This window comes from Mastigoproctus giganteus, chromosome 3 (genome assembly GCF_048544385.1).
Source record: "Mastigoproctus giganteus isolate SK-2022 chromosome 3, ASM4854438v1, whole genome shotgun sequence".
NCBI classification, from domain to species: Eukaryota; Metazoa; Arthropoda; class Arachnida; order Uropygi; family Thelyphonidae; genus Mastigoproctus; species Mastigoproctus giganteus.
In genome coordinates, this window is record NC_143577.1 from 43,904,187 (window position 1) to 43,925,890 (window position 21,704).

Consider the following 21,704-nt stretch of genomic DNA (forward strand, 5'->3'; position numbering starts at 1 on the left):
CAAACAGTATACCGGGGCCTCATAACCTTAGTTGCCTTGGCGCTTAATATAAAACAATAGCTTCCCACAACATTAATTGTATCTTCTGGGTGTGATTCCGATACGGAATCATAAGGATTTGGGTTTAGAGGTTGTTCTTTAAAAAACAACAGCCTAGAGCCCAAATGTTACAATGTCAGTTATCGTAGCAGAGTATGTGAAAGTGTTATCTCAGACGTGTTTGTTTCACATCGAGCGACTAAGTTGGCCAGCCGCGATGCCAAATGGCATTATAACTTGGTGTGTCAAAACGTGTCATGAGCAGGTTGTGGAATTAGTTCTAAGAAATTTCAACCGTTCGTAGACGTCCAGATCAGTGTGAGCAGAGGAGATAAAATCTCTCTCTCTCAATGCCCGTTTCAATCGAAGCTCAGATACTGTGCAGCAACGATAGGGACACGGTTGTCAATGCAAACCCATCCGAAATCGTCTGTACAGATATGGACTTTATGTGAGATCTATAGTATGTGTTCCATTAAGTGCCCGACATCGTAGGGCCAGAAGAATGTGGGCACTCGAACATCGTAATTGGAATGACGAGGAATGGTGCAGTGTCTCTCTGTAAATGAGTCCAGGGAAAGAGGAACCGAATCAGCAGTCCAACTCCATTCTTTAGGGTTGTATTACTGGTATGAGGTGGCATTAGTCCCTGTGGCTGTACAGATCTCCATATTTATCAGGAGCGGGACTCTGACTTCACGCAGTATAGAAATGGAATCCTGCGACTCATGGTCCTTCCGTAAGTTAGTGCTGTAGGCGGAATTCGTTCTGATGGACAAGGACGGGCACAGATTTGTTGGAAGTTGAGGCCATCATCCATATGGATTGGCCTGCTTGTTTCCGCTACTTGAATTCCACCGAGCCGTTTGGAATGCTTTAGGAAGTTGTATTGCAGCTCGTCCCGACTGTTCAGTGGTATCTACTGCTTCAGCTACGTTATGAAATACGTACGAGTTTTGAGTAGAAAGTTCCAAGGAATTAATACTGTATTTGTGAAACGAAGCTTACGGAATAGTAGTTTCCTTGACACTTTGCATAACGATTCCAACTCTTTTTAAACTTCTGGAAGCGTTCCTGATAGGCTTCTTTTGGAATTAATAATAGTCACAGTGTCATGTTTTGAATAAATTCCTCAGTCGTTGCTAATGTGCGACCCATCAAGGGGGTTTTAGACTTCGGAAACAAAAAAAAAAAAAAATCACAGGGAGGTAAAGCTGGTAAGTATGGCAGATAGAAGACCACAGCGACGGAGTGCTTCGCAAGAAATTCTTGGATGGAAAGTGCCGAGTGTGCGGGAGTGTTGTCATGATGCAAGTATAAATTTACGAAGCCCATTTTCCCGGCCTTTTTCTCCAAAGAGCATCATACACTTGTTTTAGAACTGTTTTGTAGTAGTTCTGATATTCTGTTTGGCCATACGAGAGAAATTCTTAATGAATAATGCTCTGTGATTCAAAAAATACGGTAAGCATGATCTTCGCATTTGATCTAGATTATCTTGCTTTTTTGGGCCTTGGAGAAGAAGGAGTCCTCTCATCGAGAGGACTGGGCCTTTTTATCCGGATCACAGGCATACATCTACGTTTCGCTACAAATAATAATGGAAGCAACAAAGTGTGGCTCAAAATACCCAGTTGATAAAGATTGTGACATGCGAGAACTCTCCGCTTTCTGTGATCATTAGTGGGGACGCGAGGCACAAACTTGACTGAAACCCATCCCGTTCCCAAATCTTGTGTTAAAATTCCATAAGAAATACCAATTTCACTGGCAACTTTGCCGTAGCCGAGTGATCATCCGCGCGGGTGCATAAGTATACGTGCCTTGAGTGACCGGAGTTCAAGCTCGTGACTGCTAAATACAGTGCTATTTCTTATATTCTGTCTATCTTGTGAACTTCTCTGACCGTTTGGTCGTCCCGGAGTATGAACAGAAATTTAATTTAACTTCACTGGAGTTGAACATCGATTACTGTTGGTCGCATCACGAACTTCAGCAACTGAATAATTGGTTTTTGAAGGGTGCCACAGTGAGGATGATTTCCGGCATTCAAGCGAACCCTCTTTAAACTTTGCGAACCACTGAAAAATATTCGAAAGACATAGAGCATCGTCTCCGAGAGCCGTTTTGACATTTATGTTTTTGTGTTGCATTTTTCCGAAGTCGAAATAAAATTTTCTGCCCAGTAAAATCACTTATTTTAAAATGTGACGAAACACAAAAAACACGTACCTTCTATTGAACACGTGCTATTTCAGACTGACTGATTCATCTGTTACCATCTAGTTGAGTAATCGAATATATTTCCACATTTACAACTCGCTATGACTTCCCAATACAAGACAGAAAACCAGTACCGAACTTTTTGATCACACGTCGTATCTCATCATATTTAGACATGCTTTATTCCCTTAATTGTAATATCTGCATAATATCCGTGTAATATCTTTCTAGTGTAATATCTGTGTAAAATCTTTCTAGTGTAATATCTGTGCAGTTTAATATCTATGATATGTGTGTAGTTTAATATCTGTGATATGTGTGTAGTTTAATATCTGTGATATGTGTGTGTAGTTTAATATCTTTCTTGTGTAATATCTGACCAGTGTAATATCAGTATTTTTACTCGCTACATACAGGGTGATTCAGGAGGAATAGTAAATATTTTGGGAGGTTATAGTATCGATTATTCTGAGTAAAAAAGTTCATATAAGCATGTGTCCAATTCTCAATGGATACGGAGATACAGCTGTTTGAAACTGGCGCGCACAACTCCCCGAATCAGATGTGACCAAGAAGCAGTTATAACCTGACGCTATTTAGTGTTAGAAATGTTGTTAAGAATGCCGCACACCTTCACACGTGCTGAATATGCCGATATAGTATTTGTCTACGATTTTTGTGGTTGAAGTGCTACTGCTGCTTGTAGAGAATACCGTCAACGGTTTCCTGACCGCAAAATACCGGATTTAAGAGCGTTTACACCAAACTGCGTGAGACTCGTACAGTTCCCAGCGCTCGTATTTCTTCTGAACGTATAAATGAACAAAATGTGGATGAAATAGAACACATTCTTCAGTCGGTAGAACGTAGCCCTACTATTAGCACACGAAGAATTTCTACGTGTATCGGTGTTCCACATACAAGAGCATGGCGAACGTTACGTGAGCACTGCTTGTATCCATTTCACATACAGCGGGCGGAACACTTTCAACCAGGAGACGACGCCCAGCGATTGGAATTTTTGTCGGTGGGTAAATGCTAATCGCCGTTAATACTGTTCAGCAATGAAGCTATTTTCAACCGTGACGGTATGAACAACACCCGTTACTCTAATAGGTGGTCAGACGAAAATCCACATGCCACTGTAGAAACGAATTTTCAACATCGCTTCTCTGTAAGCGTGTGGAGCGGTATAATCGACAATCAGTTGATTGGGACTGTTGTGTTACAAAAGCGCCTTACAGGGTCCATTTACCTACAATTTCTGCCAAACGAGCTTCCACTACTATTGGAGGATGTTTCCTTGGCTACAAGGATTGGTATGTACTTTCAGCATGACGGACCTCCTGCACATTATACCCGTCTGGTGATACAATATCTAAATCGAACTTTTCCTGAACCGCGATCGGCCGCTGTGGTCCTGTTCATTGGCCACCTAAGTCTTCAGACCTCCGTTAGATTTTTGTTTGTGGGGTGGATGAAAAGCGCAGTAGACAAAGAAAAGGTGAATACAAGAGGCGAATTGCTCGCTCGCATTTTGGATACTGCTGCCCTCATAAGGGAACGCCAAAACGACCTCAGAAAAACAACACGTCATATCACCACAAGAGTTGAAAAGTGCATTGAGGTTGGCGGCGGAATTTTCCAACATTTATTGTGAACTGTAAAACATTTATCAATTATTTGTGTTTTGTATCATTCAAAAAATCGATAAATACAAACAATAAGTCATTTATCATTCTTTACAGAAACCATTACAAAAGTCATAATGGCTTTGTGTGCGCCATTTTCAAATAGCTGTATCTCCGTATCCATTGAGAATTGGACACATGTTTATATGAACTTTTTTAATTAGAATAATCGATACTATAATCTCCCAAAATATTTACTATTCCTTCTGAATCACCATGTATAATCTTTAACCATTTTTTGAAACGCATTTTAACGTTACAGTAAGCGGGAAGGGCGTTGTTAAGGTCAAAAAAAAAAAAAAAAAAAAAAAAAAACAATAATTAAGCAGGAGACTGATCTTAACATTTATTTTTCAACATAATTAGCAAAAACATTTATACACTTGTTTTATGGCTCTGTCAAATTCTGGAATCTGGGGGATGGGTGTTATTAAGTCAAAATAGCAAGAAAAAAGAAAAAGAATTAAACAGGAAACTGACTTAAAACAAAAAGTAAAAAGTTCTTGTTTATACTCCGGCACGACCACCAGGTTAGTGAAGTGTACAATAAATCAATCAATACAAATGTTAATCGTATTTAGCAGTCACGAGCTTGAACCCCCGATGCACTCAAAGAGCGTGTGCTACTGCACTCGGCTACGTCGACCAAACAAATGGAAATCGCTAGGGGAAAGGTAACTGCGCTAAGGAGGACGATCAAGTTCTCACTCCAAATCATTAATAGTTTTTGGGTTGTACGGCTTAGTTTTTCATACAACCAGTGGCGCTCCATGTGCAATGCGTTGCAGCATTCATGGTATCTCCAAGATATGAAAAATTGACGAAAAGAACTTCGTGGTTGATCCAGAAACCATTATAAAAGTCACTATTACCTTCTCTGCTGACAGCAGACTCTTAAACTTCTTTGTTGGGACGAACCAGTATGCTTCCATGTCGTAAAAAGCAGTGCTGTATATCACATGAAATGCTCTGCCCCATAGGGGCGGATTGGATCACCGGGACACCGAGAAATTTCTCATTGAGCCTTAAGCAACAAGATTTATTACACAGTACTGTATATTGTAGGCCTCTGTTCAAGCGCTAGGGTCCAAAAGTACACGCGTTTTCAATGATCTTGTTCTAGCCCGCGTGATTATTAAATACGGAAATATTCTTGTATCTCTCTCTCTGTCTTGTGAACTCTTCTGACTTTGTGTGTGGTCGTCTGGACCGAGTATAGTAAATAAACAGAAAACTTATTTATTTATATAATCGTACAAATTTAAAATTTTGTGTCGTAATCTTTCATAAATTTATGAAAAAAATTCTGGTAAAAAGATATAAATATATTGGTTGTTCTTGTTCTTGGCGCATCAACTGTTTTTATATTTCAGTATTTTCCTCTACACTCATCTCGTCCATTAACAAATCACTTTTATCACAGCGCACTTGTTCACATAGTTTACCGTGAATTCCGTCTGTACAAGTGTGTGCTCGCAGTCCGATTTTCATTTTGTGGAAACTGAAAAATCCAAAGCTGCTGTTTTACCTTATTTCTACTTTCATTTCATCAAGTTTCGTTGTGTGTACTTCTTCTGCATCCAGCTTTTTCATCAACAAATGCAGTACATATCAGGGGATATAAAAAAAAAAAAAGAAGTTTTTCCCATGACCATGTTCTACGTGTCCCAGGAGGTTGTTTTGGAACACATGTTATTCCTTCTCTATGTAGTCACCGCCCAAAGCGACATATTTCTCCCATTTCCTTATGCCATTTTTTGTAGATGGTCTCACTTTGCTCTTGAAACCATGTTCAGAAAATTACACTGTATTGCCAAAAAAAAAAAAAAAAGCTTTCCACGTAAAAATGATTTAAGCTGCGTGGAAAGCTGATGGTAGAAGAAATTGGATGGTGCCAACTCAAGGGGAATATTTATACTGGTCACACTCAGTGTATATTCTCCGTGAAGCAACACAGCTTTCAAACTTTTACTTGAACTATATATGTAAGGACAGTTCAAATTAAAGGTTTGAAAACTTGTAAAAATTGCGAATAATGCTAATTTCTTCATAAAATCAATCAAATCAAAATAGTAACAAGGGATTCTGAAACAGTCTAAAATGCGCATATGTGGCATATGGTATTTTGTAAGTGTAAGCCTTGCAGCTAGGATCCAGTAGGTTCCAGTGTTTTAAACGAGATGTCAGAAGGAGAGCATTAAATTTGGTTATACCCCAGTTCCTCACTAAGTCATTCATTTCTTGCTGAATTGGAAAATTGTGCACTTTTCTTGAACAGGCTTGTGAGGATTAGCAGATTTTATTCTGTCTTTAGAGCAATGGAGAGTGGTATGTTGGAATACACTACAGCTTTCCGATCCATAACTTTTTTTAAACTGTGATTCATCCACCATGCAAAAGTAGTGGTTGCCATGAAAATTTGTGGGCTCTCTATATTCGAGGTATATCAAGAGGCATACACGTGCGTCTACAACGAAACCAACCTTCCGATGTTGACTTGTATCTACCACAGCAGAAATAAGGTGCCACAATTTATCTTTATCACCCATAGACATTCCAAAATCGGCTTCATATGCTGTTCAAAATTTGGTGCCATCAACAACGTTATGCTTCACCTGCTTCGGACCTATAGAATATTCATAAACACAGCAGAACAAATCTGGAGATAACTTTCGTTTCATGACCATAACAAAGTGCAAAAAAAAAAAAAAAAAAGTGCGAATACTGCAGGCTTTTATCACAGTATTGGTACGCACTTATGTAATACATTTAATATCGAAAAAATATCAAACCTAAAAAATCAATCCTCAGTTTCCAAAAAAAAAAACCCGGTATAAATGGTCTCCCTAGTCCTGATCTTGACACATTTTTTAACTTTGAAACAACTCATGCTTATTTGCCAATTCCATTATGAAACCATTATGCTATCATTGCATATCATTATGCAATGATAGCAATCGGTAATGTAATAGTGTCTTTTAGGAAACGACTTTTTTTTTCTTTTTTTTTTTTAAACAAATGTTCGTGCTGGTGATGGCGATTGACTGAACGTGAGCATGCTGTCAGTTGATGAGTGTATTGTCACTGAAAACTTCGATACATTAGTCATACACAGTCGTCCATGATAGAACCACTTCCTCATATGGTACAATAGATACACATGATATAATAGAATTTCAGCGGGTTTTGCGTTCTCTTTTATTTGAAATTTAAATAAAACCCTGTTCTGCAACCAACCAGGTTCCGATGTCAGGGCAAAATGTGTGAGCAATGTTGCAGCAGCCCACCATGAAAATGATTTCATAATGCTAATTGTTTCTTAAATATTAGTCGGTATCCATATTGAACCAGCTTTCTAATTAGAATATGAACAAAACAAAAGTATAACAACGTTTAGTGTGATTAGTGATTTCATCGTACATGGAATGACTTCGTATAGATTAGTGCAAAAGCACATCAAATTTGTACATAGCCATATGAAAGCATAGTTTGCACGAACCTGCATCATTATAACAACATTCCAAGGAATAACTACTGTACTCGACAAAATTAGCAGAACGCGTAGAAAACGTGGCGTAACCCGCAGCTTGCAATGAAGGGGAACAAAATTTGGTATGTTGGTTTACCATAGAAGAACAATAAAATGAGAAGACAACAAGAAACTTTGGGCAGGTATAAGAGACATTTATAGGGATTGTATAAGAATTTCCAAAAAGGCCACATTACAGGAGTTGACATAAGAAACTCGAAAATATGGTCACATGACCTCAGTACAGCGTATGATTCTTTCCAACGGCTAAACAGGCCTGACATTGGTGAACCACGCTCGATATAAGGGTGTCTATAAAATTCTGTGGCAATAAAAGTCATTCTTCCACCAGCGCAGACCCCAGCTGGCCAAGTGACCCAGGAGTTGACTGTCGTCTTTTTTTTTTTTTTTTGACATGAATGTTCGCAGGATACCGGTAGCGATTTTCGGAACAAACAGAAAAACGGGCATTTTTTGTTTTTGTGTGGGGGGAATTATGGCACAAACGATCGAGTACGAGATTTTGTCAGTCTTCATTACTACGTGAAATACCACCACTTTGCTTATTGGAGGCTTGAAGTGGTGAAACCCATGTTTAGTCTCTAGAGCAAAGTTTCCGGCATCCCCCTCCTCCCTTACTTCTCCTTCAACCCATGCACGGTACTAAGTACTATAGGTTTTGATACCTTTCGTGTTTGGGGTTTTTCATAAAAAAAAAAAAAAAAACTACGTTTCTGTCCAAGCTCTGCATCCAATTATGGAATATCTCGCAGTCATTTTTCGTTTGCAGTTAATTGAACGGCAAATATGAGCTATATTTCAGTGCACTTTAGTTTGACGGACTTTAGCTTCATCCCTCACACTTGTTTCTTCCGCTTTATTTTTCTTTACTGTGGATGATTAGAGAGCGTTAGTTGTATCAAGCGGATAAGGATGCAAGTCCAGTAATTGGTAGTCCGTTTCCTTGTTTGCGGGATAAATTATCAGTTTCAGAAATAATAATAAGAAAAAACATATCACCCTCGCTCTAGACTGTGGGAAGCGTTTCTTCCACATTAAAACTGACATGTTTTGGCTTCATAAACCTGCATATGAAACATCACATCCAAGTTTATACTTTCCGCATCGCTTTACACATTTAGTTTTAAAATTTCAATGCCGTGATTTACTTCATCTCTTTATTGGCATTTACCTGTTACTAGTAATTCTCAGAGTGTTGAGAAGAGTGGCAAATTCTTAGGAGGATTAGCTGCCTTTGGGAGCAGCGCTTTTTATTTGAAGTGCAAAGTGCGAAACCGTGACAATTCTGTAACTTCTTCATTATGAGAGTAATTCATTTTTCTTCGTACAAATTGGAACTTTTCCCATCTCAGGTACAATTATGACACCACTATCAGGTCGAGATTATGTTTATTTAAAGTAGATTTATTTAAAGAAACAACTACTGTTAAGTGGAAGCTATGCCTATTGTTTTTACGCTATATAAACAAGTTATAAGATGCTAGTGTTGGTTTGTGTGTGTAATTTTGCGTGTATTCTGTTGTCGCTTACTTTTTTTCTGGATGAAAAATCAGATTTTCTGCTGCATAAGGGAGACCGTGCAATCTATGCTTGAGACCGACTAAGGTGAAGGGAAAGGAATTTTGTTTCCACAAAGTGTTGGGGAGGGGGGGTTATAGTGGTCTTAAACAGATTTTGAATTCTTTTTACTGGGACCAACTGGTCTTATTAAAAAGTTTAACAAATACAATTGCTAAAAATGGGAATGTTCAAGGAAATCACTTTAAAAGCTGCTAATCTTTTTTCACCAATAAAGAGGTGTATCAATGTGTGTCGGAAGAACTGATGACTTGAACCATGAAACGATCAGAGATCCATAGATTCTACAGTATATATAAATTACTTTGTAAGAAAGTTATTGAGGGAGTTAGGCATGCTAAGGAAAATTAGGAGACGTATAGATTATGAGCGCTGGCAACAGAGATTCATGGGGCCTGGAGGTTTCTACCAACATGAGTAAATATTTTATAACTGCATTCACTTGTGAAGATGTTTTTAGACGTCTATATGTTTTGACACTAGTAGCTTAGTTCGGAGTTCTCAAACTTGTGGGTTGCGACCCATTGGTGGGCCTCAGAAAAATCTAGGTGGGTCGCAAAATTTTTGATAAATGTTACTGTGGATACGTAAGTACTTTTGTAAATTATATTTATGTTTTGAATATGGAAAATGTAATATAATAACGGATAAGTATTTTTCTGCTAATTATATTTGTGCTGTGGATATGAAAAATTAGAGAAACCAAAACGATGTATTCTTTATAATTTTTCTGCAAATAGATCTTCTAAAATAGTGGATCGCCTAGTTTATTATTTTTTTTAAGTTTAGGTGGGTCGTGTTATAAAAAGAGTTGGGAAAATCTGGTATATCTAATAATAATCATGTGAGCGAATAATGATAATAAATAATAAAGCTCTCCACTAATAATAATGAGAGTATCCTTGAATAAAACTATGTTATACTTCCAAGCGATTGACCGCTTCATATGTTCCAGTTTACGTCTAGAAAATTAAAATTCTCCATATAAGACATTCTGATCTGCTATTCTGCTCTCTTTATCTGTATATATATATTAATTATATTCATCACATTGATTTTGTCTGTATTAGTTTGCAGATCTGCTGTTTAAATTTCACCCTTAGAACTATCTTTGAACTATCTTCGTGAATAGGAGAGACTTGCATAGTTCCCCACAGATTGGATTCGTGCACACGTCTCTCCAATTCAAAAAGGTGGTTCGAAGGCTGAAGGAGTAAATAATAGATCTGTAAAATTGACTTCTATGTCAGGAAAAATGGAATTCATAGTTAAGAATATAATACAGCACCCTATGCAGTAATCATTCCCATATGAGCACCAACAGTCGAAAAATGACCAATAACAACAGAATAGATGAGACCATCCAAACAATTTCGGGTGGGCTAGAAACCCATATAGCTATTCAGGGAAACGTGACAAACCGGCCAAAGAGAACTCAGTTTGTCCTTACCCCAATCCAGGAATCAGACTCGAAGTAAAGTGCATTATTACCGAAATCTTAACAAGGACAAAGATTTTTATGTTTGAGGAGAAACATGGCATAACTGTCGAGATGTGACCATTGAAAACCAGCAATACAATTTATATATCACTTGTAATAACATGCCCTGTGTCTATTAAGCACAGCGTGCTGTACATTAAAGCCTGTCTGCGTGGTACTGTGGCCAGAATGTTTGACCAGTGTACTTCTCCCACACAGGGGTGACATATTCACATAGCAATTACTCATTTCTAAGAATGAAATGAGATGACGAAAGGTCTTTTCTATGTTTCTCGCAGAATGTGCGAAGCATCACCAACAAGCTACCCACACTACAATCAATCCTACTGCTTTATGAGTTTGATCTAATAATTTTTCAGAAAGTCTGACTGACTCGTATAGTAGGCAAGTTAACGTTTTGATAGAACTTTGGCATTGAATGCATCAGTAATAGGAGAAAAACAAAAGGGAAGGAGGTATAGCCATAATATATATAGAGCCAACATTTCCCTAAAAGATAATAATAACGGTAATAATATTCATTTTGAAGCGATAACTGCAACGTACAGGTCTCTTATTCCAGGTATGTACTCGTATTTTCCTTCAGATTCTTCTAACCAACGTTAACATTCAGCAAGAGATGAATTGCTCACTTGACCTACTGCAAGACTAAATTCCCACATGCCAGCAGGAATTTAGTCTTGCTCGATGTGGACGGTTTTCAAGTTTTCTCATACCCCAGCCGTGGTATGAAAAAGCCAACACTGACCCTAAGCAGAGCACGAGGAGTTTCCGCTTAAACAAATAATACAGAGTCAACAAGAGGAGAGCAAGCTTGACATTGTGTTTCATTATATAGAATAACTAAATATTGACAAGCATCTATTTAAATTTGACGATAATCATAAGGCTGTCATCTTTAATTTTTTTTATAGCAACCTTGGCTTGGACGAAGTTTTCGAATTGCCTGACGAAGGAATAACAGTGGGGCTTGCTCTTTAAAATTCCCGAAATTATATATAGTTAACTCCACAAAGTCCTTTCGTAGTCGATTAAAACAGTACTTTTAGTATGCTTTCCGGCGATGCACTGAATTTCATTGCAAAATAATTGAAAATAATAACCAATGAAGGGAGTCAGCCTCAAAATAGATTTTTACCACAAAGAGAGCCAGCCCATGGTTTAAATGTGTGCGCGGATAGCAAAGTAGTTATAATCATCGTCCTTCCCACACCGGGTGGAAAAGGCCCGGATTCGAATCCTATCAATGACGCGAGGAACTTTTATGGACGACATTTTTTCACTTCGTGGCTGAGTTAGTCGATCCCAGGCTTCAAAAGTAAGGTTCCCCTCCCCGGAAACTGATTTTTTTTGTCACCAGAAAAATAGGCAAATCGATCAGAGAACACACGCAATTTATGGACATAATACACATGGGCATATAAGTTAGTTCTTAGCTTAAGAGAAATCGTGCGCAAATCTACCTTTAAACTTCTCATTCAGCACTACCTGATTGTATTTCTTGAACTTTTCGTCCTCGTCGGTAGCCCAGTTGGTAGGATCGCCTCCCCCACACAGGTGGAAAAGACCTGAGTTCGATGATGAGGAATTTTTATGGGCCTTTTTCACAAGATGGCTGAGTTAGTGGTCTCATGCGAAGATAGCATCTCTTTTTCTCCCTGAAACTCGGGTTTTTCGTCCAGCAAACAGAAAATTGACCTCAGAAAACATGCAATTTACAGATAATATACACAGAGCAGTATGGCCTTAGTTGCTGATGCTCCTAAAACCCTACTACTACAAAAGTATTACTATTGTACTATTGAACTCCTGTTATTATTTGATATTACTATCGAGAGAATATGTCAGTGAACAGCTAGGAAATATTTCATCGTTACTGTAAAAGAAAAACAATTTCCAGATAATTGGGTAATGCTCTTCACATTATACAGTTAAGAAAAGCGTTTTTTTTCAAGCTATAATAAATAAACGTTTTTTTTCCTCTAAACTATAATAAATGAAGTGTTCACTGTGCTGTTATATACACAGAGCGGCCATATTATTAGATACACCTACCAAATAGCGAGTTCTCCTTTATCCCTCAGAACAGACTGGATTCGTTCTGGCATGAATTCAACGAGGTACCGAAAGCGTATCAGAGGGATGCTGGGCCATGCTCACTTGGCTGCTTGGTCCAGCATGCACTGAGTTTTTAAGAACTGTGTAAGGCATTTCCACAGTCATTGCAAATTGGATGGTTGAGATATTCTTTGATAAATGCAGAAAAAGCCAGTTTCCTTGCATCATTTAAGTATTGTAATACGAATACTACACATTTGGTTTTGCAATTAACCTAACCTAATTCCTCGAAGAGCCGCCTGTTGCCAGTGGTACAGCCCGTTCACGGACTCCGCAAGGTGTTGCAGGGTATTCTGTGGTAGTGTTACTGGACACATTGTGGATGCGGTCCACAATGTGTTCAGTACTGCCCACACATTTTAAGGTGGATGGTCGTAGCTCCAACTTCCTTTTCTGCTTAGGTCCCAAATATGCTCATTTGGGTTAAGATTGGCTGAGTTGGGCGGCCACTGAAGGACGGAAATTTCATTGTCATGTTGTTCCTGAAACAGTAATCTACCGGGCCTTGTGACATGATGCGTTGTGTTGTTGATAGATGCCAGAATTGTCTGTATACGTTGTTATGATATAACCTCCATGCATAAGCACATGGTGGGTGACCACCCAGGTGTGAACCAACGTAAGCAGGGGTCGAGGTGTGGCGCCCACACCACATGGAGGAATGCCGCCCCTCTATGTTACCAGGCAGTACTAGGTGGTAGATGACTCTCATCAACCGGCGAAATACCACCACTTTGCTTATTGGAGGCTTGAAGTGGTGGAACCCATGTTTAGTCTCTAGAGCTAAGTTCCGGTCAACCCTTCCCTATCTCTTCCATCATGCAGTATGATTGATGACTTTTGAGGTTATGATGAACGTCGTGGCGAGATCCAATATTCCTTACATTTCGAGGGTACAGCTCTAAAACGGTTTTCGCAGGCCGGCCGCTAGTTAGTACACCGGACCGAACCTATTGGTAACTCTCTAGGAGGCTTCCGGATCAGCTAGTGTATAATCTTGCTACCTCTACTCTGCCAGATAGTCACTGGAGGGAGTCCGAGTAGTGTGTATGCGGGGAGCATTGTCGAGGCCACGTTATGTCAAGGATCTGGGTATATTCTTACCACATGTACGCCATATCCAAAAATTTCATTACTTCATACAGCATGTCCCACCCACTTTTTCTTACTATTGAATACACCATGAATTGCCAAACTAATAGAACAAGCTTATCTGCGAAAAGATCTAAACCTCCCAAGGATTTCCTAATTCATTTCACAAATATACGTGGTCTCAATTCTAATCTCAATGATGTCCATTTCCACTTGCAGTCTGCCAAACCCCATGTACTTTTTCTGACAGAATCTCAGTTATCGGTTGATTCAACTACTGCTCATCTCAGATGCCCAAATTATTCGCTGTATGATTCCTTTCGCCTCAAAGGTGGTACTTGTGCATATGTCCGTTCTGATATTCCGTGTCAGAGACTTGGCAATTTGGAATCTCCTCTCTTTGATCTTCTCTGGCTTAAAATCTCTCTACCTCATTGTGTCAAATTCATCTGTTGTCTCTACCGTTCCCCAAACTCCACTAATCACTTGGAGCTCTTTGACTTCCTCTCGTTGCAACTTGACTTTCTCCAGTCCAACTTTCCTAACAGTGAGGTAATTTTCCTTGGTGATTTTAATGTTCACAACTCCAGCTGGCTTCCGTTTTCTAGTCACACCGACCCAGCAGGTCGAGATGCTGAGGCTTTTGCAATTACTAATGACCTAGCACAGATTGTTCATTTACCTACAAGAATACCGGACAATCCGAATCATACAGCCAATACGCTTGATCTTTTTCTCACAAATAACCCTTCTAAGTACACGGTCGAAGTGAGAGGTTCTTTAGGCACTTCAGACCACAACTTGGTGATTGTCTCTTCTCCAATGGAACCTTTATCTCATGGCTATTCCCAACCTCGTGTTGTTTGGCATTACAAGAATGCAAAATGGGATGACCTGCGAGACTTCTTTTCTTCTTTTCCTTGGTCGGATTACTGTTTCAAAACTCCTGATGTCAACGTTTGCTCAGATCGTGTCAGTGAAATTATTCTTGCAGGAATGGAATCCTTTATCCCACACTCCACTTTAAAATCTCGTCCTTTATCTAAACCTTGGTTTTCCAATAAATGTGCTAAGGCTGTTCAAGAGAAGAATGTTGCATATCGTAATTGGCTTGTTTCTAATTCTTCAGTTTCATTTTCTGCCTACACCAAAGCTCGCAACAATTGTAAAGCAGTTATTAATCAGTCCAAACTAGAGTTTGAACAGGCTAAGAGTAGAAAACTTGCTTCTTGCCCTAATGGTAGCCGAGCATTCTGGTCTCTTGCCAAAGCTATTGGCCGCAACTTTTGCCCATCTCTGCTTCCACCTCTGTCCAAACCAGATGGTTCTGTTGTCACTTCAGCCAAGGATAAAGCTGACCTGCTAGCATCCCATTTTTCTTCCAGCTCATGTATTAATGATCTTGGTAAAACACCTCCCACCATTCCCAACACGGTCCATTCAATGCCTCCTGTGGTCTTCCGTCAAAAGGATATCAGAAGGATTTTGATGAATCTTGATGCTAAGAAAGCTCCAGGTCCTGATGGTATTTCTCCACTTGTTCTCAAAATCTGTGCTCCTGAACTTACTCCTATTCTTTGCCGCCTTTTTTCACTTTCTTATTCCAAAGGTGTTTTTCCTTCTTCTTGGAAATTTGCTCATATCCAGCCAGTTCCTAAAAAGGGTGACAAATCCCTCCCATCCAATTATCGTCCCATTGCAATTACTTCTACTCTTTCTAAAGTAATGGAGAAATCAATTAACCGCCATCTCTTAAACTACCTAGAAACCTTCCGTCTGATCAACGATCGCCAGTATGGATTCCGTCAGTGTCGATCCACTGGTGATATTCTGGCATATGTTACCCATTTATGGACTAAATCAATGGAAAGGTTCGGTGAAACCCAAGTAGTTGCTCTTGACATCTCAAAGGCTTTCGATCGTGTTTGGCATAAAGGTCTTCTAAACAAGCTTCCATCTTATGGTTTGCCAACTGTTTTTAGTAATTGGTTATCCAGTTTTCTCTCTGATCGCTCACTGAGGGTGATGGTAGATGGCTCTCTGTCTTCTAACTTCTCCACTAATGCCGGTGTCCCCCAAGGTTCAGTTCTTTCCCCCACTCTTTTCCTCTTGTATATCAATGACCTTCTTCCATTGACTGGAAATCCTATCCATAGTTTTGCCGATGATAGCACATTGCATTCAACTTTCCATTTTGAGAAACCTTGCCCTGCTCAATCAGCTTCAACTTCTCGAAAATCTGCTACCAATTCCTTAAATGCCGATCTTCAGGTAATTCTCCAGTGGGGCAAAGACAACTTAGTTGATTTCAACCCTTCTAAAACTCAGTCTTGTCTTATATCTCGCAAAAAGGATTCTTCTGCTCCTATGCTTATCTTTAGTGACACTCCAATTTCTAGGCAAAAGGATATATCTCTTTTGGGAATTACCCTGACTTCTAATCTCTCTTGGCACAAGCACATTACAAATATTGCTTCCTCTGCATCTAAAAAACTTGGTTTTCTCTTTCGCTGTCGGCGTTACTTTTCTTCCAAACAGCTGCTCACTCTGTATAAATCGCAAATCCGCCCTGCCATGGAATATTGTTCCCACATTTGGGGTGGTGCCCCCAAAACCTCTCTCAGGTTTCTTGATTCCATTCAGAAGAGGGCAGTTAGGTTAATTAATGATTCATCTTTAACAGAGTCTCTCCACTCGCTTTCTCATAGACGTACTGTTTCTGCTGCATGCCTCTTCTACAGATATTTCCATGGGCACTGTTCTTCTGAATTGGCTTCTATAATTCCCGCTCTCTCTTTCAAAACAGTCCGAACACGTGCCGCCACCAGCCAACATCCATTTACTGTTCAACTTCAAACCCACAGAACCAACTTTTCATCTTCCTCATTTATTCATTCAACTGCCGTTTTCTGGAACAACCTTCCTTCATACGTATTTCCTGAAAATTACAATCTACAGAAGTTCAAGTCCAATGTCAACAAATATCTTCTTTCGTCTTCTCAACCTCCAACCCAAGCACGGTACTAAGTACTATAGGTTCTAATACCTCTCGTGTTTGGGGTTCACATAAAAAAAAAAAAAAAAAAATGATGAAAGGGTGTACTTGGTCAGCGGCGATAGAAAGGTAGGCGTTCCCATCGAGCCGTTGATTAACGGTGATCAGAGTACCCAGGCTATGTCACGAAAATAGCACGCAAATCATAACTCCACCGCTACCAGCTTGCCGAACACCAAGGTAAGTCCAGGTACCTTGGCCTCATGTTGCATTTCTCCAAATGCACAGAGATGCCCCATCAGCCCATGATAAGAATTGACAACGGGATTCATCAGATCAGACGACAGATTTCCACATGTCGGTGGTACAGCGTTGGCGTTGACATGCCCATGCAGGGCGTATTTTTTTCTGTCTCGCAGTGAGCATGTATGCTTTTGACGATTGTCGACTGCCATATCCCCATACCGGGTGGAAAGATCTGAGTTCGAATCCCGTTGATGAAGTAAGGAATTTTTGCAGGCTTTTTTTACAACATGGCTAAGTTAGTCGGTCTCAGGCGAGGACAGTAAAGTTTTTCGTCCAGCAAACAGCAAATCAATCACAGATCACATCCAATTTATAAACATATATATGGCGCAATATGTGATTGATGCGTGATGCGCCTAAAACCCTACAACAACTAACCAACCAACCAACCGACCGACTGACTGCCATAGCCTATGCGAACTAATGTCCGGTGCATAGTCCAAGTGGATATTACTGTTCCTCTCTATTGTAGTCTTGCTGTTCCTACGTTGTAGTGGGTGGTTAGCTGGGCCACTGTGCTGTGTTGTTGCTGTGTTACTAGACAAGACACACGATGAGCGTCACGGGCTTCGACCATACGTGGCTGTACTATGTATGACCCTTTGACTGGTTGTTCGACTGCTGTTGAGTCTGGTAGACTCGTGACACAACAGAATGGGAGGACTTAGCCATGTTGACTGTTGTCGAGATACTGGCACCTGCCTGTATCTGCTACCACCATAGTCATTCCACGTTCGAAGTTGGTAAGATCTCGGCACCGACCCATTCTTCTTCACGGTCACTCAAAAACTGATCGCCACTTGTACGAATTACAATCTTATATCAGCCGTCGTTTCCTTCACCATCGTCACAGACAGTCCATTCCTACACATTATGGCGTTGCTAATGCAAAGCCAACTCAGTGTAATACTAATTACATTTAGATCTGGTGACTGAGTGCACCACCGCATTCAGGTTTTTTTTTTTTTTTTTTTTTTTGATTTGGTAGTTGTTGGCGCATCGGCTTCTGTGGCCATATTGCACCTCCCAAGGTTTTTGCAGTACTTTGATCCAAGCCCGAGGCGGGAATCGAACCCGCGACCTTTCGGTTGCCGGGCAGGTACTTTACCCACTCGGCTAGCCCGGTCGGCCGCATTCAGGTGACTGACGTCGTCCTGGAACTAATTCTGTAGAATTCTGACTTTGTGATATCGCGCACTGTCCGGTTGGATGAACCCATTCGCAGATGATTACACTGCAAGCCATGTAGATATGCGTCTAGTTGGAAACAATTTCCATATAATCTGTGGCATCCAAATGTTGCTCCACTGGTATCAAGGGGCCCAATGTGCACCACCAAAACACACTTTTCACACCATTGGTGTATCCAGGTATCATCATAAGGGGGGCATGGCGACAAGGCTTTTCAGTTTTTTTGTAGAATGCCTCCTACGTTCTTTTTCTTTAATTTCAAATTTTTGGTTAAGGGGGCATATGTCCTCTCTGCCCACCCCCTGAATACGCCCCTGCTTCACACCATTGCACCCCTACCACTACCAGCCAACATTATTGTCACATCCTGGATAGGTCAGTGAACTCAAGCTGTTTTCGCCATATCTGGTGTTCCCATCATTGTGAAACAGCGCAAGAGTCGGGATTCATTAGATCAGGCAACGTTTATCCATTTCTCCACTGCTCAGCATTGCTGTTCCTGGCCAACTTTATGGAACCGGGTTCCATCCAGGAGTGGAACCCGGTTCGGTTATAGGCTACGATACCCATCCATGACAGTGTACGGCGAGTTGTGCGTTCTGAAATGCCTCTCTGGTTATTGTTGTTTTGGGTTGTTATTTGACTGACTGTAGCCTTCCTGTTACGCTGCACAAGTCTTATCAATCTCCGTCGGCTTCTCACACCAAGGTGTTGTTTCGGATTATAGGATTGTCGTTGGCTAAATGTTATTTGATTATTGAAATAATCTCGATACACAGTCGTATGTTAAAACCCCAGCAGGGTTGTACTTTCTGAGATACTCCTAACAGTGCATCTGGCAAAGAATATCATGCCACTTCCAAGTTACTTGGATCTTTTGGAATTGATTTCAGACTTGTAGGCTGAACGATGAACACACGGAAAGAGCCTTTCGTTTTTCACTGAACTGCGCACGTACACTCTCTACGAATCTGCCCACTTGTTTTATATCTTATGGAAGGAACACGTAATACTGTCATTAAACGAGCCATTCATTCCACATAAAGTGGCCACTCGATGTATTACATTATGTTAATTTGTCTTTACGGTAAACTTGTTTTGTTATGCCATGTTTCTATAGGGTCTATTTTTACTAAACGCATAACACGTTAGGCAAAACAGTTTTTGTGCACTCGACAAACAAATTTTTTAGAAAATGTGGTTTCGTTATTATGATTTTCTGAATTCAGGTCGCAATATGCGTACACATTTGCCATGTAACCTTAATGTAACCATTAAGCGTAAATATTATAATGGATTTTCTAGGTATTTCTTGGTTTAGAATGGATCTTTCTCTGGCTAAAGGTTTCTGAGTTCTTTGTCAGTGTGTTCTGACATCGAGATTGGAGTACAACTAATTGCTGCGGGAACAGTAACGTTCTCGGCCAAATGATAGTTCGTCCGCAAATTTTTACTGAAAGATCTTAAAAGATTTGGCTTTATTGCAACTGTTATTCTGAACGAACTCCATTCAACGCTGAAACTTCAAGGAGATTGATTTGAAAGACGATGAAGGAATTAAAAATAAAAAAAAATTGTGGTTCTTGCCACAACTGCCTCAGTCATACAGCTAAAAAAGAAAGAAAGGACTTCCTTCATCCGTGATGATGATCTTGGGCATGTACGATGCAGTTCTGACTACTGGGACGGAATCCCACTCACAGCTCCAACACACCCGAATTATCAAGGACTGCATTATCCCTCTCAGTGCGACGACTCCCAAAAATAAATAAATAATAAACACTTTTAAAAAATATATATATATATCGTTGTATACAGCCGCCCTGAAAACTTGAAAGTCTGGTCATTTTCACACTGAACTGTTTGTGGAATTGAGTTGAATTGTATGCTCCGATTGGGTTTTGAATCATATTAAAGTTAAAAGATTGTTGCCTCGGATATCATCTGCCTGTATTTTGCTAACCAAACGGACCATTCAAGAGTGATTTGTTTGATAATAATAATAATAATGAATACAAGATAAAGAAACACTTACTGTCGATCTCTGCTGACTTTCTCTTTCGAGGTCTTCCCTTCCGACCTGTCCCTACGGATGGAAAATGTTGGAAGTTTGGAGTTGAATTATCGAAAGTCTGGTCCCCTCCTCCTCCAACAGTGACAGTTCCCCCGGAGCTGTTTGTGTTCAACGTGTATACACCATCTTCAGAGTTCAGAAACGTTTCACCATGCACTAGAAGTTCGTAGTGTGAGCGACAATACACCAGGTTCTCCCGCAGTCCAAAATAGTCGCCCTGGGCTAGTGCGGTATTACACCAGGCACAGGTGAAACAGTGCAAATGGAAGACAAGATCTCTGGCGCGCATCACCAGTTCAGTGGCGAAGATTCCCCGCTGACAACGTGCACATCGTTTCACGGCAAACAATCTGCGAAGGCAAATTATAGTTGCGTTAGATCGACAAGTTTACTCAAGTAGTATAGTAGTATGACAATTAGTTAAAGTCTTCAAATTTGCTAAAACAATAATGATAATAATTACTACTTTTATACACAGTGACAGACGATTATGAATATGGGACAATTAATGCTCTGAATTTCTTGTAATACTGATTAATGATTATACAGCATTCTCTTTTTTGCATCACTATTTCTTTTATTTTGCACAAACACAGTAAGGCCATGAAGTGTCGGTATATGATGTCCATAAACTGCCTATATTGTATGATCGGGTTTCCTGTTTGCTGGATGAAAACCAGAGTTTTTTTCTGGATTTAAAAAAAAAAAAACAAAAAACCCTGACACCTTCGACCTAGACCGATTAACTTGGCCATTCACCATTTCCACTGTAATGCGAGATCACTACAGAAGTAGTAATTTCGCACATTGAGGCGCACGTCCAAGATTTTTCTTTTCCTGAGAATTAGAACCATTGATTTCACCTGGCGAAAATTTGTTTTTTTTTTGTTTATTCGTTTTGATCTCTTTAGAGGGGACGGACCCTCAAAAGAACTATTGAGGCACCCCCACCCTTTAATAGCGAACTTTGGAACTAATTAATTTTTCCGTAACCTCTTAATTAAATTGCATACCTCTAAATTATTTTTCCGTAAGTCCCTTTATTACTTCATATTTCTGACTTTTGGCTGTCGGGTTATTTGAAGAACCGCTATAGTGTTGGTAGAGCTGTCTTGGATATAGCACCCTTGGAGACTTGGATCATATGGTTGCGCCATATGGCTGCACCTCACTGTCGTATTCCGTGTCAGTATAGTAGTTTCACTTATTGTCACTCGTTTGTAAAGGTCAGGGTTCGAATACCGTCGGAGACTAAAGGAATTCTTAAAAATGTTTCTTCAAATCGGCACTGTAGTTAGCGGATCTCAGGCTTGGGTGTGTTCCCCCCACCCTTGAACGCAAACTTG

The 21,704-nt window shown here is 40.0% G+C and overlaps 1 protein-coding gene across 1 annotated transcript in view; it reads right to left on the minus strand.

Annotated features, from left to right (window-relative positions):
- The window catches only part of LOC150087916 (LIM/homeobox protein Lhx9-like), a 106,591-nt gene that overhangs the window by 15,445 nt on the left and 69,442 nt on the right, over positions 1-21,704 (minus strand). The window contains exon 2 of the mRNA XM_090370512.1: positions 20,320-20,708. Within this exon, the coding sequence (XP_090226638.1) occupies positions 20,320-20,708 (389 nt within the window). The remainder of the gene's footprint in view (positions 1-20,319; positions 20,709-21,704) is intronic.